General features: G+C 37.1%; 4 protein-coding genes and 1 non-coding gene across 5 annotated transcripts; 3 read left to right on the top strand and 2 right to left on the bottom strand.

Annotated features, from left to right (window-relative positions):
* The first annotated feature begins 1,559 nt into the window (after positions 1-1,559).
* LOC105167911 (secretory carrier-associated membrane protein 5) lies at positions 1,560-8,832 on the top strand. The gene is made up of 13 exons (XM_011087779.3): positions 1,560-1,892; positions 3,120-3,185; positions 4,245-4,358; positions 4,465-4,527; positions 6,050-6,083; positions 6,198-6,320; positions 7,127-7,189; positions 7,277-7,370; positions 7,652-7,697; positions 7,771-7,838; positions 8,088-8,136; positions 8,284-8,349; positions 8,453-8,832. Exons 1-13 carry the CDS (start codon positions 1,833-1,835, stop codon positions 8,537-8,539), a joined length of 933 nt encoding a protein of 310 aa, XP_011086081.1. The 5' UTR covers positions 1,560-1,832; the 3' UTR covers positions 8,540-8,832.
* A 1,150-nt stretch (positions 8,833-9,982) lies between these two features.
* LOC105167910 (sphingolipid delta(4)-desaturase DES1-like) lies at positions 9,983-12,343 on the top strand. Its single transcript, XM_011087777.3, has 2 exons — positions 9,983-10,214; positions 11,150-12,343. Exons 1-2 carry the CDS (start codon positions 10,047-10,049, stop codon positions 11,981-11,983), a joined length of 1,002 nt encoding a protein of 333 aa, XP_011086079.1. The 5' UTR covers positions 9,983-10,046; the 3' UTR covers positions 11,984-12,343.
* Positions 12,344-12,607: 264 nt separating this feature from the next.
* Positions 12,608-12,680, top strand: TRNAV-UAC (transfer RNA valine (anticodon UAC)). The gene has a single exon. It is a non-coding gene; the product is annotated as a tRNA-Val (tRNA).
* A 267-nt stretch (positions 12,681-12,947) lies between these two features.
* LOC105167909 (defensin-like protein) lies at positions 12,948-16,046 on the bottom strand. Its single transcript, XM_088883165.1, has 5 exons — positions 15,852-16,046; positions 14,729-14,782; positions 14,307-14,410; positions 14,080-14,118; positions 12,948-13,377 (listed from the first exon to the last, which is right to left on the bottom strand). The coding sequence occupies exons 1-5, from the start codon at positions 15,925-15,927 to the stop codon at positions 13,255-13,257; spliced, it is 396 nt and encodes a 131-aa protein (XP_088739291.1). The 5' UTR covers positions 15,928-16,046; the 3' UTR covers positions 12,948-13,254.
* Positions 16,047-18,492: 2,446 nt separating this feature from the next.
* On the bottom strand, positions 18,493-23,939 carry LOC105167908 (uncharacterized). The gene is made up of 8 exons (XM_088883402.1): positions 23,588-23,939; positions 22,442-22,558; positions 21,884-22,009; positions 20,970-21,110; positions 20,470-20,604; positions 19,575-19,682; positions 19,132-19,241; positions 18,493-18,836 (listed from the first exon to the last, which is right to left on the bottom strand). The coding sequence occupies exons 1-8, from the start codon at positions 23,784-23,786 to the stop codon at positions 18,759-18,761; spliced, it is 1,014 nt and encodes a 337-aa protein (XP_088739528.1). The 5' UTR covers positions 23,787-23,939; the 3' UTR covers positions 18,493-18,758.
* Between the last annotated feature and the right edge of the window lie 150 nt (positions 23,940-24,089).

Below are 24,089 nucleotides of genomic sequence, written 5' to 3'. Positions count from 1 at the left end.
GAAGGGCTAGCAAAGGTGCATAGGTAAGCTTATCTTTTATAGCTTGAAAGGCTTTCTCTTATGCGTTTTCACACTTCCAAATTAACCTTTCATGTCCTCAAGTGACTTCTTGGTGGATGTACATTCAATACTTGGTAAAAAATGACTAAAAACTAAGCATTCTTGGTAAAAAACGAGTAAAACCCATGCATGACCATGTGAATCTGAAAATTGGTGTTTAAATGCACTTTGAATGTAGTTCAAAGGTCTCCTTTGACCACATGGCTGCACTTGGACGAGCTGGGCTCCTATTGTGGTTTTCCTTGAGCTTGAATTAATGAAATTAAATTCACATGTTGATTCTCTAATTGTGACTTGATCCCATTAGCAAAGACTAAGTTGGATTGGACTTGAATTACTTCTTGCATTCTCTTTAACATTTCTCTTCTCATTGGTCCACTTCCAATGGTTAAATCTTGGTCCATTGGATCTTGAATTTCTTTTGCTTGTTAGACGTCCTCGGTGTTCCTATCATCCTCCCCTTCTCGAAAAGGATCGACTCTTCATTATCTGCATCATAAAAAGGAGAAAGACCAGAAACATTAAAAGTAGTACTTACTCCATACTGACCAGGTAAATCAAGTTTGTAAGATTTGTCATTAATCCTTTCAAGGACTTGGAATGGTCCATCCCCTCTTGGCATGAGCTTGAACTTCCTTTTGTCCGGAAACCTTTCTTTTCTAAGATGCAACCATACTAAGTATCCCGGTTCAAAGATAACTCATTTCATTCCCTTGTTCGCTCAGTTCATGTATTGTTGAGTCATCCTCTCAATATTACTTTTGGCCTTTTCATGGATTTGCTTGGCAAATTCAACATGTTTCTTTCCATCCATATTTACCTCTCCTGCAAAGGCAGGGGCATTAAATCAATAGGTGCAAGAGGATTAAAACCATAAACAATTTGAAAGGGTGAAAACTTAGTAGTGGAGTGGACAACCCTATTGTAAGCAAATTATATATGCAGTAAACACTCTTCTCAACTTCTTAAGTTCTTCTTCACAATTGTGTTCAACAATGCCGAAAGTGTCCTATTGGCCACCTAAGTTTGCCCATCAGTTTGACCACTTCGTCTGAGTTTCTTTATAAATTTTTATTTAAAAAAATAAAAAAATTCAATAAGGGTAAAATTAACAATTTTCATATATCTATTTAAGAATTATATAATTTCATTAAATATTAAGAAGTATGTATTATTTATTAAATAATAAAAAATATTTATAATTATATCAAATATTAAGAAAGATTGGTGGAATTTACCTTAGTTTTTAAGAGTTGAAACATGTGCAGTCTGATTGATACAATGGAGATAGTGAACAAATACAATAATCGTGCAACTAAACCAATGTTAATCGCTGTGGTTGGCGTTTCGTCTTTTCTCCCAAACAAAAATTCAATAATTTATTTACAACCCCCAAACCAAACAACCCCTTAATTAAAAAATTGGAACACGAGAAAAGGAGAGAGAGAAAATAAACGTCGGCGATAATTTTATGTATTTGTTTGAGAGGAAAATGCGTCGTCTATTTCAAAGCTGACCATAGACAAGTCTGCTCCCCTTTCTCTCTCTAACCACAACTTTCCCTTTCTCACTCCTCATTCTCTTTTCAACCGTTTGAATCTAAAACTAAAACCCGCTGTCTTAATATTCTTCTTCTCTAAGCTTCAACACTTTGTTACGGTTTTTTTTTTATTATTAACTTTTGCTATCCCAATTGCACTATTTAGATCTCGGAGAACTCTCTGCTCGTGGTGTCTGCGGGAGGATTTAATTGAAGTGAATAGTTCGAGAATATGGCCGGCCGTTATGATCGGAACCCTTTTGACGAAGAAGACGAAGTTAATCCTTTTGCTGTAAGTTCTCTATCGGTGTGGGAAACTGCATTGTTTTTGATTTAGTTGCTGAAGAATGACTTGTATGTGCTCTTAGAAGTGAAGAATTTGAAGTTGATGGGAAGGTTGTTGAGGGAAAATCCGGGTTTTTCGATGACTTTGGTTGACTCTATGGCTTGATCTATTATACTGCTTTCGTTTGGGGTTTGGTATGATTATACTTACTGGATGTTGTTTGTAGTTGTGCTCGAGAGTCGAGGATCCGGTGTGGGTTTCATTATTTCCTGGTATTGGTGATATTGTAATTTTAGATACGCATAGTTGTTCAGTTGGTGGTGTGCTTGCCGCTGTATGACTGGAGGCATGCTTTTGTTAGCTATGCTTCTCTTATGGCTATGATTTACAAGTAGTTGAACTTATGTCAGATAAAAATATGATTTTGAGTTGATTGTATCGAGGAGATTGTGCCTCCCTTATTAATTCCTTTTTTTTTTGTTTTTTGGGTGGTGGAGGGGGGGCGGGGTGGTTCTTGCTTGAGTCTTGACTGATAAAATAATCTCTGAAGTGACTGTTGATGCTTTACTTTCTGTAACGAGATAACTGGGATTGGATTTTTCTTCGATCAATTAATTCTTCATTGTTTTCTTTCAATATTCTAATTGGGTAGACAGAAACTGAAAATCTTCTTTGAGTTTAGCAGTATAAGATGTTGGTTTGCAATTGTTTTGATGGTGGGTGGTATTCTTAGGGGTGTTTGGGTTGGGGTAGACATAGGAGTTGTAGATGTGAATTCAAAACTTCTCTTAACGCAGCACATGAAATGTTGAAACAAGGGTTGGCTTAAAATCAAGGATGCATGAGTGCCTAGCTTTTTGCCTTGTTTCTTAGAAATAGGTATTTCCTTCCTTGCTGATGTAAATACTAGATTGTTTGGAGTTGGGCATGATATAAGAAAAGTATAATCATCGTGTTTGTTTAGCCGCAGCTAAAAGAAAACACTAATATATACATGTTTAATGATCTAGCATGTAGAAAGTTTATGTTGTAGAGCATCTATGTGGATTTTGTGAAACTACATGAGCAAGTTGCGTCCAACTTCTTATTGAAAACTCAGTGAGAAAGGAGAACTAATGAAAGATTTCATTGAGGGTGAGGAGCTAACTGATGATATTCAAGTGGGTCTCTGTAGCTGCTACGTAATTGCTCTGGATTGAGTTTGACAAACTGATATGTTTCCTATACTTGCAGGATGGAGGGGGTAGAGGAAAAGCATCTGGACAATCAAAGTTCGGTGGAGGTCCGTTTTACACAACAGTGAGTTTATCTCTATTTCTCACCCTATTTTAGAAGAAAGCAGGCATGCAAGGTTTGTAGTGGTGCAACTAGGATGACGACGATAATAGATTATGTCTACTTCATTTCCCAAAACCTCTTGAGCTTTTTTCCGGTGCATTACCATGGCACTCCCGAGTATCCACAAAGACCAGGATGCAAAATTCACTTTATAGATAGGCTTGAGCTGCACTTTTCGGTTAAGTGGGCATGCTGAAGCAAGTTCAAACCAGTATTATTGTTGCTTAATTGCCTCCAGTTATGAAAGGTGAAGCCGACTTGAACACTGCATTGCAATGAGCAGAGATGTGGTGGGAGAAACCTAGGCTTTGTTTGGTTTTGTGTTTTCGCATTTCCCGAGACAAGATAAAACACACTCAATGTTTGTTTTTGTGTTTTTACACCTTATCTGCGTGTTTTTCTGTTTTTCAACTTTCTATATATAATATATATATATACATTTATATATATACATAATATAAAACAGACATGATTTGACAATAAACAGTATTTTTTGTCTCCCAAAAGTACAACATTAAACATAAAATATTTATATATATACATATTTATATATATAAAAATATATGATTTGACGTTGAACAGTAATTTTTGTCTCCCAAATCCCAACATTAAACCTACACCACTTATTTTAAAATATTTTAAATTTTTTCAAAATACAAATCCAAACATATCACCAGTGTCCAGGGAACATCCTATAAAATTTCAGAGCATTCAACATGAATATGTTCTTGTGTGGAGAATTTACCAGCTACTTGTTTTATGGAATTAATTTAAGCTGCTCTGCATTATGGAGACTGATAATATACTCACATTACCATTTTCCCCAAAATTGACAAACTATGGTGCTCTCATATAACCAGGAAATTCTATAGCAGATATAGGATTCCGGTGGGCGGTGGTAACATGTTCGGTCCAACTTATGGGTCATATTGACACCTGCAATAAGCTTTATGACTATATGTCTCTGCAGAGATATTTATTCAAATCTTAACAAAAACACTGATCTTCTTTATTTTTTAGGCTACTGGAAGTGTTCCCCCTGTTACAAACTCAAGGCTTTCACCCCTTCCTCCAGAGCCTGCTGATTTCTATAACCCTACAGCACCAGTTGACATTCCTCTAGATAGTGCTGCAGTATGTACAATTCCTTTAAATTCATTAAACCCGCAATCCCATATTGATCTTCTTTCTTATTGAAATGGCTTTGTTTGGATACTTATGAAAGATTGTGCAAATTTAGGATTTAAAACAGAAAGAGCGGGAGCTGCAGGCTAAGGAAGCTGAATTGAAAAGGAGGGAGCAGGTAATTGTCAATGGGTTACTCATGATCTGCTTAACATGAATGTATTTGCACTCCCTGGTGTAAATGCATCCCGCAAAATTTTCCATTCAGTCAATGATTTCCTCTAAATACTGCAATTGATGGTGCTCTAATTCTGGTAAAAAGATCCATACATCACATTGAACTAAGTTTTATCATGTTAGGTTCTAGAGCAGTGCTTGACCCCTTAAGTTTTTGGGAGTAACAGTTGTCATATTAAACTGAAAAACTGGGGAGAGCTTTCTTGTCTAAGTTTGCGAACGTCTTTTATACTATTTTTTACACTCAGCATATGAGAAATTGTAATTCTTTAGAAAATCCTTGGCAGTATTTAATTATTAATGTAAATTGCTTCAGTAATATATCTATTGGCATGCATTATTTTGCTGAATGTGACATAATTTAAGTATAATACCAAGCTAAGCGACGAAAAGAAAGTAGTATGGGCTCAATTGTGATATCTCTTGTACAATCAAGAAATAAAGGAAAAGAATCATTGTTATTTTAATGTGGAGGCAGTGAATATTATATAGTACAAAAATACCTTATTAGGAATAGCGGTGGGCGTCGGGTCGGGTACCCGAACTTTCGGGTAGCTAAAATAGCTACCTGATCGTGACCCGATTTTTGTTGGGTACCCAATCTTTTTCTTTTTAAAAAAATAAAAAAAATAAAGATCAGAGGCAAAACTTGCCTCTAAATGCATTCAACCAATGGAGGCAAAAATTTTGCCTCTGTTTGTTTATAGAGGCAAAATTCAAGCTGTTTCAGCTTCTAATCATCAAGTAGAAGCTGAAACAGCTTCTTAATGTCCAAAACAGAGGCTGTTTCAAACAGCCTCTGTTTCTGGCTTATTTATTTATTTTCAATTTTCTTTAAAATTTAAGTGTTTGAGTTTACAATAAGTAATAGAAATTTGAATATACAATTAACTTAACAATAAAAGAAAAGAAAAATAATACTAACCTTTGGATTTGGTATTCTAATTCCATCATTTTCTTGTGACATTTTAGAAATTAGGGTTTGAGAGAAAGAAGATGGATTTTTGTTGGGATGGGAGTCTTGGCTCTTGGGAGTTGGGACTTAGTAGTTGGGTTGGGAACTTGGGACTTTGGAATCAAAAAAGAAGAATAAGAGAGAGGAGGGAGGGACTGAAGACAAGTAGGAGAGAAGGAAATGTACATACGTAATAACCCGATCGGGTAGGGGAATCCTACTCGAACCCCGAACCGTTTTTTTTTTTAATTCGGTCATCGGGTTACCCGACACCCTAATTTTTAGGGAAAAAACTGAAAAAGTTTCTGAACCCAATCGGGTCGGATCTGGACTGAACTGCCCGACCCGAACGCCCATCCCTAATCAGGAAGATGAACTAAATTGATGCTCAAGATCATTTAGCACCACTAAGGGTTTTTGTCTTGTACACTAATGAATGTGAAGAGGTGTAGCTGGATTATCTTCACAATGCGGAATATGGTTTCTAACAAGTACTGATGTTTTGCAGGACGTAAGGCGGAAAGAAGAAGCTGCTGCACGAGGTGCTTTATCTGAGTGGATCTTTTATTACCACCACTGCACACGCTATATCAAGAAACAAAGCATCTCTTTCCATATCTGCTTTTTGATCTGACAACTTTCATGTCTCTTTGCAGCTGGTATTGTTCTGGAGGAGAAAAACTGGCCTCCCTTTTTCCCGATTATTCATCACGATATTGCGAATGAAATACCAATTCACCTGCAGAAGCTACAATATGTTGCATTTACAACATTGTTGGGTATGTACAAGTTTGATAGTAGTATATCATTGAAGTTATGTGGTCTTTCTTGTTATTTAATGCAGTTTTGCTATTTTATACTATATGCTTAATCCTTACACAACCTTTAAGCATTGTTGTCCATATAAAGTGGAAATGGATGGTATTTGAAAGTTACAGGCATTTTGTCTATTTAGAGGCATTATTTGACGAATAAGTGACCTGCAGCTATGTCTCCCAAGGTTTTTATATGGAAACTTGGGTGTTGGTTATGCGTATTGAGGGTTAAAACTTTAACTTTGCTTTATGTTCTTTCTCTGTACATGAAGGAAATACTTATTTTGGTTGCTGAGAAATTCAATCTGAAGAATTTATTGATAGACAATACCTTCTTTTTGTGGATCACTTGGAGGTATCATATTATTTTGTGTGTCAAAGAAAATCAAATAATTCACTGTGTTAAAAGTTGGGTTTCTGTGAAGCAATTGGCGTGACTTCTTCTATGAGTGGCTAGTGATTCTTCCCTTGCCTTTGAATGTTTGTCACAAAGATTTTGCTATTTCTTTAATAGCATTTACGCATATGATGGTTGGTTGTGAGGTTGCACATTCTGGTTTCTCTGTTATGATTCATTAGAGATTATCATGTTTTATGTGCAGTTTACCTATATATAAACCGTCAAGGAAAAAAAGAAACAGTTTACCTATATATTATTGTATGTTATCTGAAACTGTAATAAATCCAAGACTCCCCCACCCCTAATCTTTGGGTCTGAGAAGGATGATGCTTGAGTGCTACTAATGATTTATGTACTGTTTATTGATCAGGACTCGTTATTGCTCTTCTATGGAATGTTATAGCTGTGACTACTGCGTGGATTAAACATGGAGGTTGGTATCCAATAATCCCTGTTGATTCTATTATCCTGTTACTGGTTTCCTGAACCAACTGCCCTGACTTTAAGATCTGTCTGCTAGATGCAAAGATTTGGTTTCTTGCTATTATATACTTCATATCAGGGGTTCCAGGAGCCTATGTGTTATGGTACCGTCCACTGTACCGTGCTTTCAGGTTTGTGCTTCTATCTCTTCGCAAAACCAACTTTACATTTAGAATTAGCATAGTTTGCACCGAACGGCACTTTTACAGGTTCTAGGCGCAAACTTAAAGACATCTATCTGTTTGAAAATAATTATTTTAAAATGAGATATGCATACGAGGCAGGGGGGAATCTGGTGAATCTTTTCATTTGATGCCGAGACTGTTATTGAATTAACTTGTAAAAGGTAGTGAGAATGGTTCAATAGTTCTTGATCTAAATATAGTTAACTTGGCATCCTTATGTCTTACAGGAATGAAAGTGCCCTGAAGTTTGGCTGGTTTTTCCTGTTTTACTTGGTAAGTCTCGTAACTTATCATTGATTCCACCTCAACTGAAATTATGATAATAACTAATTTGATCCCTTTACAGCTCCACATAGGCTTCTGTATCTTTGCTGCTGTTGCACCTCCTGTAGTATTCAGAGGAAAATCCTTGACGTATGTCTGCCTTTAAATTTTTTTCATCACAATTTTATGCATTTTGTTGGTAAATCTATATGACATCTTTTAATTCTTTTTATCTGATTTGACTTTTCCCTTGTTTTGGCTCTTGTTCCATCCCCTTAATGATAATCGAGTCCAAGATCTTTTCTGTAACTGTGATACTGGCGATTAACAGTAGCACTAGGTTGTTTTGGTAAGTCATCTGTTCGATTTTGATCTGATCATGAGTGCTGCTTCGTGCAGAGGTATCCTGCCAGCCGTGGATCTCATAGGCGACCATGTATTGGTTGGGGTAAGTTTGAATTCATGCGAACAGTATATACTGGTCGCTGTTGTTTTAGCCCTACAGTTGCAGATCAGAATGATGACTTGATTTACATAGAGGCATCCTTCACTTTCTTCTCTGCCGACACTATTAACATAGTTCTTGGCTATGCAGGTTTTCTACTTCATCGGCTTTGGACTCTTCTGCCTTGAGTCGGTTCTGAGCATTTGGGTCATACAGGTCCCCTTTGATATCCTTCTCTACTTAATAATATACAGCTTCATGTATAAATTAAGTTTGCATGCATGATTAACAGTTTTCACTATGGCTTCTCATTGTGCAGCAAGTATACATGTACTTCCGAGGCACCGGAAAAGCTGCAGAGATGAAGCGCGAGGCTGCTAGGGGAGCCCTGAGAGCAGCATTTTAATAAGACAGCAAGGACCAGAAGAAATTACTCGCAGACATGAGATACCCATTCCGCACATCACAGAGGTGCCAGATTGATGATTTGGTTAAGCACATATAAAGCGTATTTCATGTATTGAGTGTTCATTTTTTGAATTGATCATATTTACAGTTCTTTTTTTTTTTTCTCCCTTGAGGAGGGACTTGTGGGAAGAACTAGAAAGGAGATAGGGAAGTTAGACCTGCTGTAATCTGGAGCCGTATAGATTTTTTTGTTATGTCTGTAAATTCATTGTTAGAACTTGTTCCCCTGAACGCCAATCCTCCTCCGTTGCACCCACCTGGGGCTTCAGCTGGTGTGCCGCCACGGCACAGCCTATAGAGTGTCGAGTAGCGAAGGGGAGAGAGCAGTAAAGAAGGGAGGGAAATGGTTGCAAAATATAATAATGAATTGAGATGAGAAGGAAAATATTAAATTAATAATAACGTAGTACTGCAAGTTAGGAAAATGTTGCATTATTTTAGGCTTGATGACATGAGTTGAGGAGCAGCTGTACCCTCTTCAGGCTTCAAGGCTACGGTGTATTGCATTATTATTTATTACTACTAAGCTAGAGTAATAGTGGAAATAGGGTTTTTGACTTGTTTCAACTTTTTATTTGTGTGCACCGCTCGCTAATGTTATCAAGTCCTATTCAACAAGAAGAGGGTCTCACGTCCATGTGCAACGATACCAGATATCTGTCATATCTATGACGAGTGACGACTCGCGTATTTGATAGAAAATCTTGTCTTGTACAAAATACACTTTAAATCAAAGTTATATTTAATACTACTTCTCTACGTACAAACTTTATATGAGTCGAATTTGCTACTAGTATTCTTTCCAATAATTCGAATAAAAATATATTATCCATTCAATTTGTTAAGTTTTAAATTTTAATAGTACATTTCATTAGAATATGATCTGAATTCAATGAGAAATTATTCTTTTTTTTTTACCAATTAATTAATAATGAAATTAATATTATTTTTGGAAACAATGAAGTAATGTGTAATATAATTAAGGGATTATTACATCTATATTCTCGCACTTATGATCTATATTCGAATATTGTGTAATATAATAAAGGGATATTTTGAAAAATTATTACGTACATCTATAAAAAATGTCAATATCATTTAAACATATTAAATTTATATTCTGAAAAAATGATATATATATACATATATATCCCAAATACGCCAACATCCTTATACAAAATAATCATAATCTTTTACTGTTAGGAAGAATTTATATGCTTACACAAAAGACAATAATAGTTTGTATAAATAAATTATTAAGTATAATTTACCCCTATAATATTTAAATGGAATATACAGAGATCCACATGGGGCAGGGGCATAAGTGGAAAAGAGCACCCACCACTCGTCCAAATGAAAATCATAAGCCCCAATCAAAGAGAGTGAGAGGATCTCCGACAAACAAAAGACCAACAGATAGAGAGAGAGAGAGAGGGGGGGCAGACATGGGGTACGGTGGGAAACAGAGAGGCGAAGACGAAGAAGAAACAATGGCTACGGATTTCTTCTGGTCATACACAGACGAGCCGCATGCTTCCCGCAGACGGCAGATCCTCTCTCAATACCCTCAAATCAAACACCTCTTCGGCCCTGACCCCTTTGCTTTCCTTAAGGTACCTTTTTCTTTTCTTGTTAGGGAGCTTACATTGTGAATCTTTCGTGTATTTGTGTTTGTTCATATTGTTTTCGTTCAGCTACATTCTGATTGTGGTGGTTTTTGAATTTGCTGAACTGTTTTGTTGTCTTATTCTACTGGCCGCTGTGGTATTGTTGGTTTACATGTGGTTTTGTATGCAACATTGCCGGCATTCTCTCGCGCATTTAATTTTGATAATTTGTCTTTTTTTCCATTAGAATTTATCATCTTTTATGGGATTTTGGTTGCATCACATCATGAACCACCTCGAACCTACCCTCTCACAACTGCAAGAGGAAAATGACTAACCGAAACAAAGAAACGATAGCTTCTACTTTTTGCTGGTCACATTATCGCTTTGCAAAAAATTAGTTAGGCCTCTTTTATATGTAGATTCAACTTTCTCAGTTGATTCAAAGTAATTGAGACATTTGTGGCCACCCCATCCACGATGGTTGAAATCATTGGCGGGATAAGAGATTCAGTTTTTCTGTTCAGGTGAAGGCAAGATAATGTGTCTAATTGTCTTCGACTTCTTTTTTGTTTTCCGATATATGGTCATATATCTCAAACTCAAAATATATAATTATTTAGAATGGAGGATCACTATTTTGCTTCCAGACTGCATATTTTGACCTTATTATCTAGGTAAATGTGTATAGGGAATTTGGAATGCTGGTGGAAAATAGTGAAGAGAGATCTGCTTTGGTTGGAAATAGTGAAGAGAGATCTGTTCCGTCCAATTAGCAATAAGATTAACTAGTTATATGAATCAAGACTGTTTCTTATGGGTTCGTCACCTTTTTATTTTCTAAATTCTTGTCAATGCCATAAAGTGCATTTAAATTTTTGTAGTGCATAAGATCCAAGTTAAATGCTGTGGTTCATGTTTCCTGATTTTGTACATTGCAGATTGCTGCAGTTGTATTGCTTCAGCTATGGACTGCAACCTTCCTATACAATGCATCTTGGATGAAGATACTTATAGTGGCTTATTTTTTTGGTTCTTTTCTCAATCACAATCTCTTCTTGGCCATTCATGAGCTTAGCCACAACTTAGCCTTCTCGACTCCAGTCTACAACCGATGGCTGGGGATTTTTGCTAACCTTCCTATTGGTGTACCCATGTCTGTCACTTTTCAAAAATATCATCTTGAGCACCATCGCTACCAAGGGGTGGATGGAGTCGATATGGACGTTCCAAGCCTCACGGAAGCCAAGCTGGTAACAAATGTTGTCTCAAAATCAATATGGGTCATTTTCCAACTATTTTTTTATGCTCTTCGACCACTCTTTCTCAAACCAAAACCTCCTGGCATATGGGAATTTGTTAATTTGATTATCCAACTGGCCCTTGATGTTGCTCTGGTTCATTTCTGGGGCTGGAAGGCTTTGGGTTATTTGATTTTGTCTACCTTTGTTGGAGGTGGAATGCACCCAATGGCTGGCCACTTTATCTCAGAACACTATGTTTTTAATCCAGATCAAGAAACCTACTCTTACTATGGTCCTCTGAACCTTATGACATGGAGCGTAGGCTACCACAATGAGCACCATGATTTCCCAAGAATACCAGGGAGCAAGCTTCACAAGGTGAGGGAGATTGCACCAGAGTTCTATGAGAATTTGGATTCTTATAGATCTTGGAGCCAGGTCATCTACATGTACATTATGGATAGGGCAGTAGGCCCATTTAGCCGGATGAAGAGAAATCTATCAACCAAGTCCCTGAAGAAATCTGAATAGGTGCTCCAAGTGTGAAATTTAAAGTCCTCATACCCTCATTTTACAGATTAGATGCGAGACTTGGTCATTCTTTCTGGCTCTGATTGTTTGTATCATTTTGAAGGATCAACGTATATGAGAGAGTGTTCTATTGGCAGTTTAGCTGTGTACGAAAATCTCGATGCTATTAAGACTTGGTCATTCTTTCTGGCTCTGATTGTTTGTATCATTTTGAAGGATCAACGTATATGAGAGAGTGTTCTATTGGCAGTTTAGCTGTGTACGAAAATCTCGATGCTATTAAGATTTCATTGAACAAATAGAATTCAGTTGGATTGTACCTTTAAATTTTTCCTTAATGTAAAAGATATTATTTCTCTAGGGATTCTATACAACGCTTTTCATGCCATTCCTACCCAGCTGTTATACATAGTAGGGAGGAGGGTCTTTCTTGTGGATGGCTTCATTATCATTGCAGCTCTTACTTCATAAACCAGCAGTGGAATGTAGTACTTCTGAAAAGTAACTTAGCGCAACTCCTTGCAGTTCAGAAGCCGTTGAAAATTGAATCATGCGATATTTAGTGTAGTCGTGAACGGAAAGACATCTCCCAATTTATTTTATCAACAGGCGAGTAGTGTAGCAGATGTTGTGGTGTAGTGGTTATCACGTTAGTCTTACACACTAAAGGTCCCCAGTTCGATCCTGGGCAGCATCATAACTGTTGTGTCAAAATTTTTAATCAATCCACCTATTTTGAAAAATGAAACATTAAGAATACATCTTTATCAGTGATGAAAAAATTTTCAATTTTATTTTTAAGAATACATCTTAATCAGCGATGACGAAATTTTCAAAATTTATTTATCTACTTGATGAAACAGAACATTCACTTAGGCGGGCGCATTTGCACCCAGAAATCCATTAGCAAATGTATAGTTTTAGCACAAAATTCATAATAATGCAGATGTTTGAGGCTCGTTACTTAGTCCAAGAAAAATAAAAAATGCGAATATTCTTGGTTATCTCCCATAATTCATCATGGAAATAAAAAATCCCCAGACTGTTTTATGCTGGGGCAGTTCAGTTCAAAGAACCTGAAATGAGACCAAGGAATCTAAATAATACAAGTGAACCTAATTTCAGTGAACCTGAAGAAGAAACTATCGAACCTAAATAATACAATTCTTCTGTTGTTTGCTTTTGCCTGAAAGAATTCCCCAGGACAGTCCTATGAAGGTGTATATATTTTAGGCTCCGTGCGAAGTTTGTCAAAAGCAGCAATTGTCTCACTATGCAGAAGTGCTAGGCATCTCATCTGTAGTGGGTGTGGCAGGCGGTGCTGGTTTCTCTCCAGGTGGAGGCTTCGGGGGTCTTGAATGAACTTGATTGATTGTCTCAGCAGGAATATCAAACTGCAAACAAAAAGAACAATGCTATCTGAGTGCATACCTAAATATGTGCTTCATAAGCATAGATAACAAAAATTGCTGATCATATGTGCAAGAAAAGTGGTCGTGCGGAAGAGAATATTGTGTTAAGGATAGAAACTGGCTTTATATGCAGTGTCATATATAAAGCAAAAGTTCATAACAAAAAGATTTTCCGTTAATCTCCAGAATTCTGAAGGCCCCTATGTTTTAGTTTCTTGATCCCAAGAATGCCTGTCATGTTCTTATTTCACAAGTTTGCTGCAGAACCAAAAACTTTTTGACAAAACAAAAGAAGCCAATAAAAGTTTTGAAGTGCGAAATAACTTCCAAGTAATTTTGGAAATGGACAAGTCATTTTAGAGCAGCTGATTTGTATTTTTTCTTTGAAAAAGAAGGAGAATGCATGATGGTGTCAACAAATGTGTTCTTTATCATAATCAAAGAAACTCCCGGATGTCTAAGCACTTGAAGAATCCAATTAAGCAGCATGCGGCACGTTACTTCTGAAGAAGCACTAGTCAAGGTTATTCTTTCAATAACAGCAGGAGAAGTCAAGCCCAGAGCTTTAACATCCGATGTGAATTCTCCCTATAATCTTAATTATCCTTACCAATTTAGTTTTGAACATGAATTTTAGCACAGAATTTATAAAGTAACAAGCTGAACTGATAGGCTTGAACAGACCTTGTAACCACAGCCGGCCACGCAAGCACGAAAGCATTCCTGTCGTGCAGAAAAGGAGCAAATTAAATGTATGTTACTACTAAAACAGAATGATAATTCTTGGTAGCACGCTTTACTGCCAAAAGAGAAGTGACTAGCTAACCAAATTATGAACAACCACCATTTCCAAATAATGACAAAATGACACATGAGAAGTTGTGAAGCACAGAGACAGTTTGAAAGGTAACCTCAGAGTAGCTGGCAGAACCAGGAGAGCGATCAATATAAGCACTCCATTGTTTGTCCTTCAGGACCGGGTCTTTGTAGCACATCTCATCACACTCTCCTAAACCTGTATCTTGAAAGGGCATTCATTAATTTTTTTGAAGATGATAACTCTCCTTAGCCAATAGTTTTTCAATAAAGCATGATTAAACTCGGTAAACAAAACAAATTGTTAAGATATTTCAGTGGAGCTCATAAACTTTGAAGCAAGCATGCCATAATAATGAACATACTATTTTCTGAAAAAGTTTCTGGCTTAACATGTATCAAAGACAGAGTATATACAGGCCATATCCTGTACATGAAGATATGACATCTGAAAATAACTGTTGCTTAAAACATGGTCTCATCATTAGTTCTTATCGAAATGGAAATTCAAACTTACACTCGTCCCATGTGTCACCATCAGCATCACACCCTTTTTTGCAAAATACTCTCCCTATAACATCCCATAATGTGGTTAGTCAAATATGCCACATAAATATGCAAACCCAGAAAAAGAAATGCTTGTCAACCATTAAAATGGAACTGACAAAAGCAAAATACACCATGAAATGTTAACAAACTATAGATGTCGACATTAAAGATAAGTAGACATTGAAATTTTTCGTTATTAACCACCAATCTCACGTATTGGCTTCTTAGATTAAACCAAAGAGCAGCTCCGTTGATAGCAAAGGAAATTTTCTTCCTTTTTCTACTCTTTCCGTTTATAGTATTGAGATTGAATATCTTTGTATTCTTCGAAGGAGAACCAAAATGTTTTGCTCATAGAAGTTTTGCACTCTTTATGGATAAAGAACCAAAGTAGCACAGTCCAGGACAAGATTCTGGTTGTTCGAGACCAACTTTGTAGGGACAAGGCATTCATGTACCATATCAGGATTCATTTCCCAGTTCAGACACCAGATTGATATGACAGGAGTTGCATCAAGGCAAGCCAACAAGAATAGTGATTCACAAAAAATTACCAGGTTTGTATGAAAACACCATCCTGTCACAACCTACCCTACACACTTCTACATAAAATACTGGTAGCTGTTACTGCTGTTTGCTTAAAGGTTCAAACTTGAAGATCAAATTTTGCGGGCAGAACCCGAGAACTATATGCAACCTATCGGGCGTTTATTCAGGAAACGACACATCAAGAAACAATTGCGCACCCAAAAAAACCATTGTAATCAATATGAATAACAAATCCTCAATCCTCCCATTCGATATTGGGCAAACACCATATCATGAAAGCACCCGAGCCAGTCCCAAAATTTCCCCTGAAAAGCACCCAGATTCTCGAATCCTCCAACCATTTACAAAAAGTTCGAGAGCACCATACATGGGTAGAATAGCTCGACATAATCCGGAACACATCAAAAACCAGAATTCATTACGATTCCCCGAAACAAAACAACAGAGTTCAGATAAAAGCAACAACAAAGGCTAGAATTCAGCCATACACAATCATATGCATAAATCAAATTCATGCGATTGAAAGATAGAAACAAAGATACATGGGATTTGCATGAGAGCTGCGTATTTGTGGGTGCATTGGCTGTTGCAGGGAGGCGTCCATTGATCTGTAATCATTCTTCTTTGTGTTCTTGCTCACCTCAATTCTCTGGTTTACCTTCCTTCTCCTCCTCTCTCTCTTCTTCTGTATGAAATCTTGTTTTCTTTTAACCAAAAAGACGACGAAAAATATTGCAATTAATGCGGAAAGAGAGCATAAGAGGGGCCGGTCCCCATGAGTCAAGGCAACGAGGCTGTTTTGGTTATTTCGCTTCTCTGTCAAACTGGGCCTCATCCATTTCTAATGGGTTGGGCTACAAGTCCAAAATGGGCCCAAAAATATATAAGTCAAGTGAGCCCATAAGTGAAGTCTATAATGGGCTGGACTTGTACTGTTAAAAAAATAGGCCCATTCATGAATATTTTATTTTAAATCATATTGCATCTATTTTTTTCATTTAATATATGCATATTATATCTGTAATTTTTAAAACAAATTAATTAACACATGACGGCTATATTTTAATTGAAATAAAAAAAAAAAATACAATGGTACCTGGAACAGAAAATATAATTCCTCCTAATTTTGAGATTTGGGGATTAAAGTTGGGAAGTAGTAACAAATTATAATATAGTGAAAATGAGAAAGAGAAAGAGTGAATGATGTCTTATTACAAATACTTAACAGCCATTCTCTGCTTTACAGAATGACTTGACACCATTTGTAGGTATGAGTATTAGGATTAAGGGGTCATCCCATCTTCATCATGATGATCATGATTCACGTTCTTGGCCATACCAGAACCTGATCCATGGTGCTGATGGTGGTTTAAGTATATTGTAAATCCAGGGCAACCATAGGGATTGCCGCAGGGGATAGGTTGGCAATGGAAAGGGTCACCTGCCGGCGGCATCCATGGACTCCCACCGGAACCACCACCGTAGCCGTAGCCCCCTCCTCCACTGTCGCCTCCACCTCCACCTCCACCTCCACCATTATAGCCGCCGTCGTCGCCACCCCCATGACCATAACCACCGCCGCCACCTCCATGACCATAACCACCACCACTACCACCACCGTAACCTGGTGTGCTTCCGCTCCAACCACCTCCCCCACCTCCACCTCCACCCCCATGACCATAACCTGCACCATCACCTGGCGTGCCTACACCCCAGCCACCTCCCATTCCTCCGCCGCCTCCGGTGTGAGTATGACCGCTCCATGCTACGCCTGCAGGGTCACTCCTGGGTGGATCTGGATCAGGCTCAGCGGCGATTCCTGCGTCGGGCATGGAAAAGGTGGAAACTTGGACCCGGTGGGCAGAGCACAGTGCTAAGCTTAGGAGTGCCATTAATGCGAAGCAAGGCCATTTTGGTGCTGCCATTTTCATAAAGAAGATATCAAGTGATGAAGTGGGAGCATGGAAGGAGGATTTATATAGACAAGTTGAGCGCAACTGCATGAAAACATGATGATGGCTGAGAAAGAGGTGCAAGAAAAAGCAAACTTCAACTTCTCAGACGTTTTCATATTATAGAGATGTTCATAATATAAGGAACATCATTTTGGTGTGACCCAAGAAATTAAGGTAAGTTGGTCTCTGGTTTAGCATCTGCAAGGATTGCTGCCTATTTCAACTCTGCCATCAATATTTGATTCATGATAGATCCTGTTGAACCCATATGCACCTTAATCCTCAATGCACACCCCCTCCCCCCAACCCCGTTGTAATAAAAAGCAAGAATTCGTGCACATTAAACTTCTACTTTTAGAAAATTAATTTTTTAAAAAAATTTGAATATTATAGTAGAATTAAAAATGAATAATACTTGTAAAAATAGAGTGAAAAATAGATAAAAACTAAATGTTTAAAAAAAATTCACTTATAAAACAAACTTAATTGATTAAAAACCGTTCTATCCCTTTTTTGTTAAAAAAATACTATTTTTTGCTTTTTATTTTAATTGTTGTTTGTCAATAATATTATTTTCCCACAAAAAAAAGTTATTTTAATTACTATATTTTATATTTAATTTTTTAAGAATATTAAAAATTATATTTAATTTAATGATACTCTCACTCAATAATATAGTTATTGATTTATACACAATAATTAAACTTGCATGATTGCCAAGAAACTCATTTTATTAATTAATCAAATATAATATGTGAACAAAACGCAAATTAAATATAAAAATATTAAAATAACAAATATGTAAAAGTATAAATTTAATTATAATTAAACTACTCAAATTATTTAAAAATTTAATATCAGCTTTAAATATATATTTTTAAAAATAATAAATTTGAATTAAGATTAATATAATAAAAATAAAATAAAATTTATTTACAGAAAGCAGCTAGAGCATTCGCTTAAAAATATTTTTTTAATCGTTTTATTAGCAAAAACTGACATTTCAAACACTTTAAAAATATTTTTGTAAAGTTGAAAATTAAAAAGTACTTTTCAAGCATTGGTATCTTATCAGATGATGGGGATCCAATAGTTTTCAGAATTGACTATGTATGGCTTTTATCAGTCAATTCCAGCGCAAAAACTGAGTCCACTTCTCCACCAAGCTTTCCATACTTACGGTTCGCATGCTCGGCGAATATACCATACCATAATGAGAGTGTCCGCAGAATTAAACCTGAGTCATGAAAACTCACATATAGCTTTATCCATCAATTTCTTGCACATCAACAAGATTGAAAGAAACAGCAAATATAGCCTAAGCTCGATCCATGTTCACACTAAGCCAATAACCCCCAATATATTCAAGTACAAAGGGTTTCCTCCAAGCTTTGGGCTACCACTCATTTCTCTAAAATGGTACAAATGATCTCTCTTAGCTGGAGATCGAGAAAGATGTCATCAGCTAATAGATCAAAATACAAAGAGCAGAGACTAACGAGCTCGGTTGGGACGACGCCGTCTCTGGGCCTGGGCATGCTGAACAGACAGAGGAGGTCGCCTATTGTGGGCCTACACGTCAGAGAAAAGAATTGTGAACCATAAGTTCCACTTCGAGTCAAGTTTTAAGGGAATCTACCGAGATAAAGACTTCCAACTAGAGTTTTCATAAGTAGGGTATATTCATTTCTCCTGACCTCATATATTCAATTGAAACAAGATTAACTAATCAATAAATTTCCTCCAACTATTCATACCATATAGGAATTTGCATGAGAAAGCAGTTAATCCTGGATTTCAAGCAATTATCTATAGTTTTATTCCTCAAACTCTAGGTAACGACTTCTGGTAAGGAAGAGATACGTACTCCAATTTCCGTCACAAAATGGCAAGTAGTACATTGAACTGCTGGTGATCCATGGGGGTACATAAGCAACACCGAGCACCCTCCGCACTTAACTTGGCCAATGTCATGAGCTGCAAAGCAAGGGTGAAATCCAAGAAATGTCAAACGAAGCCATACCCAAAACATAGCAAGCCATTCTAAATACCAACGGAAAATTTCTTCTGGTAATCATTCCAAATGAATTAGCAAGCAGTGCAATCCTCTAATTATCCGTCTTTATATGAGATTTCGTTGGATTTAAATGAAACAGAGTCTACGGCCACCAGAACTGACCATCATTAGGATAAAGACAACCTTATAGGTCATCTAAAAGAGAAGCTAGTCAGGGAGCATTAATCAAGGAATTGACGCAATGATGAATATTTCATTGAAATAGATCATCTTCTGCAAAAGGCAAAGCTAACCTTCAAGGACAAAATTGACTTCCCGGCATCCTGGACACTGGACCCATTTTGCTCCTCGTGGATACAAACACAATTTGCGGCAAGTACCACAAACTAGCTGAGCCCTTTCTGCATCAACATAATGTTTCCTTTCATAAGCACATGTACTGAAAGCTGCTCTACAGAAACAAGGATTCTATGTTCATTCTATAATACAGTATCTAGAAGACATAGCTCAAGGCATTGTCTGCAATTACGCCTGCCTTGTGATACCAAACACCCCAAGTCCTTACTAAATGGAATGGGTGAATAGCAATTTACCCCCTGTGATATTGAAAATGAGTATATTACCCCCGATGAAAAAAATATAGCAATTTACCCCCATGTACTTTTTAAAAGAAAGAAATTTACCTCCTTATACAGGGAGGTAAATTACTACATTTTAAAAAACATAGGAAGGTAAATTGTTGTATTTTAAAAAATAAAGGAAGATCGCTATTTGTTTTTTCATAAGGGAGTAATTTGCTCATTTGCGATATCACAAGGGGTTTGCTTGCATTTTTCCCTAAATGGAATTAATTCAACTCATTTCTTGTAGACATAAAGGTTAATGAACCAAAATTGTGTACAGTGATTTTTGCATAGATGTGAAAGTATAATTGGAAGCCATAACCTGAACTGCTTGGAAAAAATAATAACAATGGAACTCTAAATCTATAATTTCATTTTCAAGAAATGGTCCTAAATGGAAATGGAAGTTTCAGATGCAGTAGCAACTTCTTTCATCTCAACCTGAAAAAACTATGCATGCTAGAAATTCACCCGGCAGCTGTCACAGCACAACAGGTAAAAACCGGGATTCAAGCTGAAAATATTGTGAGGGTGGAAAAGGAAAATCAAGAATACATGAACTCACCTGAAGATGATGACACTGTGGCAGGTGTAGCCGGGCGTGTAGATGATGGAAGCTGTTGTCGTGGAGACACAGGTTGGTGCCCAGAAGTTGGCCTTTTGTCACCAGTTCTTTTCTCTTCTTCTTTCTTCCCTTTATCTGAATAAGCAGCAACTGAAAGGATCAGCTGAATATGCAAGATAATCGATGCCAAGCAGCTCCATTGCGCAAACTATTACCTCCTAGCAGAATATTTTCAAAGTAGCATATATAATTTGTGAAAAATGCTATTCGAACAGGTTGTGCTTTCTCATGGGCAATCATTATAGTATGTATCATCTTAAAGAGCAGAACTTTGCAAATCTGAGTACATCTAGACAATCATAAGACGGGTATTTGTCTGGTACAGAAAAGCTAGAAGAGATCTCAGAAATACAAATATAGGATTAAGAATCATGTAATGAAGTCAATTGTATCTAAACTATAAACTTCTATTATCATAGTGAGATGTTTGACAGACATACCACCAGGCAGTTCTGAAGATGGCAGCTGGTGTATTAGTGGTGTAGCTGGTGAGGAATGCCTGGGCGTGGTGGTGCCTTGTGACGCTGATGGAAGCACTTCATCATTTCTTGTAATATTTTGTTTACTCCCCATTTCAATATCTACAGGAGTACACATGTTAGCTATAGCTGATATTATTCACCAAGCAATTTCATGATGCAGTTATTACGCATTGTCAAGAAATCTATTTTTTTGTGACTAGTTGAAGTTTGTGGTTGTTTTAATGGGCAAAAACTCCTAAACTCCTTCTTTCAACATGCACATTCAGGGACTATGCCCTCGCTCGCACTTCCAGAATTAGTCAAAGAGTGTTTCTTCCATATGAATTTACAAAATTCAGCTCTGATCTGGTTTCATGATGGCAAAACCCAATCAATATGAGGAATAGGAGTGTGAAGCATTCAAAAGAACACATCCTGAAATCTAAATAACAGATACTCCTAGAATTATCAGTCTCTTCAAAAAAATCCAGAAGTAATTATGGCTTTGTATTGGCTAGATTATGTCAATTGCAGCACTAACCTTGCTCCACATTCTGCTTTTTCCACTTCTGTGCTCAAAATATTAATCGACATAAATACAGGCAATGCAGCAATAACATCAGTTTGACACACCCAGAAGATGGTGACAAGGGTGAACTGGGATAATTTGCTTCAGTATTATTACAAAATTTTAATCCAAAAGCATTATATCCTGTGTTTAGTGTCAGTTTGGATTAGCATTTCAATTCAACGGTTCAAAGCATGCCTACATTATCATCTATAAACGAATTAAGCAACAATGATAGATATCCAATAGCTTAATTTAAGCCCTATTTGGAATATGGAGTATCGGAAAATGAAAAAATACAAAAGGGGTGAGAGGAAATACTCACTAGAAGAAACAGTTGATGATAGCTGCAATGGTGGTGTGCGTGGTGGTGGCATCTGATGTGATAACACCGTTTCCCACCCAGGTGGAGGCCCTTCATCTAATTCGTCATTGCTCTCTGTCTTTATATCTGATATGTCCATGGAAAAACATGTAAAAAAAGAAGGATAATTTCAATTCACTAAAAGCCACAGGCTGCAGAACATGTACAAAATTACAGTGGATCTTCAGTGCTCTACTAATTTATGCAATCTCAATTTACAGAACATCAAATAATCTAACAAGGTAATTGAGTCAGGACAATTACCTAGATCCCCCTTTGAATATTTGTGCACATTTATTATGCTCAGAGAAGAGATAACATGCAAAACAACCCACAAGCAATTCTGATTTTCTGATTTAGTTCTTAGATCACCACGATTAAGGTCCATTAATAAAGATGCTTTTCACTTAACAATTGGAGTATTGAGTATATTTACGAACTCAGGTACTAGAATGTCAGAAGATTTGCTTAAACATTATTCACAAGCTAAACGCATTAAAAACCAAAGAAAAATGTGACCTGTTGTGTTTGACAGAGGTTTTGGTAATGCATTTACAAGAGTGCTAAACTCCCATCCTGGTGGTGGCCCATCTTCGTCATCATCAATGTCGTCTTGTTTGCTGCTCCTTGCCATATCTGAATGAAGACAGAGCTTTCATGCTCAATGTAGTACTATAGAAAAATGATTTAAACTATGACCTGAAAAATAAAAGAGTAAATATATGACGCGAAACAGAGAAGGATAATAATCAGGGATATTAAGGCCTGTGATCTGAACGGTTACTGGAGAACTAGAACATGAATCAACAGATGTTCATTTTCTTAGTTTTTGGCTGATGAAATACCAGACATGAATTGGTGAACGGTAATCATAGCCCAGCCCGGAGAACCAACTGGTATTACATAAATTGCTAATAGTTCTTCCCAACATGTAGAGGGAACTTGAAAGCATAAATGAAAACCATCACGCATGTTATCTTTTCCAGGCGCCCATGCAAAAAAAAATTGATGGATCCAGCATGTCGATCTTATTGATAATCAATTACGATGAAATCCATCAAATTCAATTGTAACACTTCGTGCACAAAACATAACACTTGAACAAGGAGATGCCGCAATGTGATCAAACACAGTGAGCAATCCTGTTTAAGAAGCACTTAAGAAAACCCTTTCAGCTGTTCAACTAAAATCCATCACTACAACAGAATTGCCATATGGTAAGGAACAAGCGACTCAGACCTTGTAAGGTTACATACATTGAACTTAAACGCGTTATAAAAAGTCATAGCAGAAAACTTGCATAAGCAATGACCAGAATCAACAAAATCTGCTGTCAATATATTCATGAAAGAATGAAATGTAAGCAAAAGATCACAATCTTGAACTTCCATCTACAGGGTGTCAGAAAAAACCCAAACTCCTCTCCTGATTGATGCAAACCTGGAACTATTTAAAGATCCAATTGCTTCAACATCAACAAAGTAAGTTTCTTGAAGAGTTCAACATAAGCCGACATAAATTGCAGGTGAAGTCCATATCCAAAAAAAAAAAAAATAGCAGATGAAGTGAAATTCAAGAAAGGAGCACGCAAGAAGCAAAACGGTGACTGAAAATAAACTGATATTTACATGAAACGAGAATTTATTTTTATCTTATTTTCCTAACCAGGAGGAAGCGACGGAGGGGGTTTCGGACCGACGGAGTGAAACCCAGGCGGTGGCCCATCTTCTTCTTCATCGTCATCGGCTTCAGCCTTTTCCTCCTGTGGTGGCCGTGGAGTGATGATGCATTGGAATCCAGGCGGCGGTCCGTCGTCATCTTCTTCTCCTTCAGTGGCGAATTCTTGCTTCTTCTCTTCTTCCATGTTAATTCGGTTGCTTTTGCTGTTTGTGTGTCTCCTCTTGGGAACCTTGTGTTTTAAGGCTGGTGGGTGTGGGTGGGTACACAGGAAACATAACACTAACTGAACGTTACGGATCTCACAACTGTCTCCGCGTGTTAATTTTTTCTCGCGTAGGACAAATAATCATGCGAAACCAAACACAAACCATATTAAATACAGATTAGCTTTGTTTTGAGGTTCAGAGACTAGGGTTTTTCTTTCACACCCAAAATTCCAGTGCCTCTGAATTCTGGCAACGCGAGCGAAGAACGACCAGAGTCCCGA

The sequence above is a fragment of the Sesamum indicum genome, linkage group LG8 (assembly GCF_026168435.1).
Source record: "Sesamum indicum cultivar Baizhima isolate 11 linkage group LG8, ASM2616843v1, whole genome shotgun sequence".
NCBI classification, from domain to species: Eukaryota; Viridiplantae; Streptophyta; class Magnoliopsida; order Lamiales; family Pedaliaceae; genus Sesamum; species Sesamum indicum.
The sequence above is the reverse complement of the archived record's forward strand: the minus strand, read 5'-3'. Positions and strand labels throughout refer to the sequence as shown.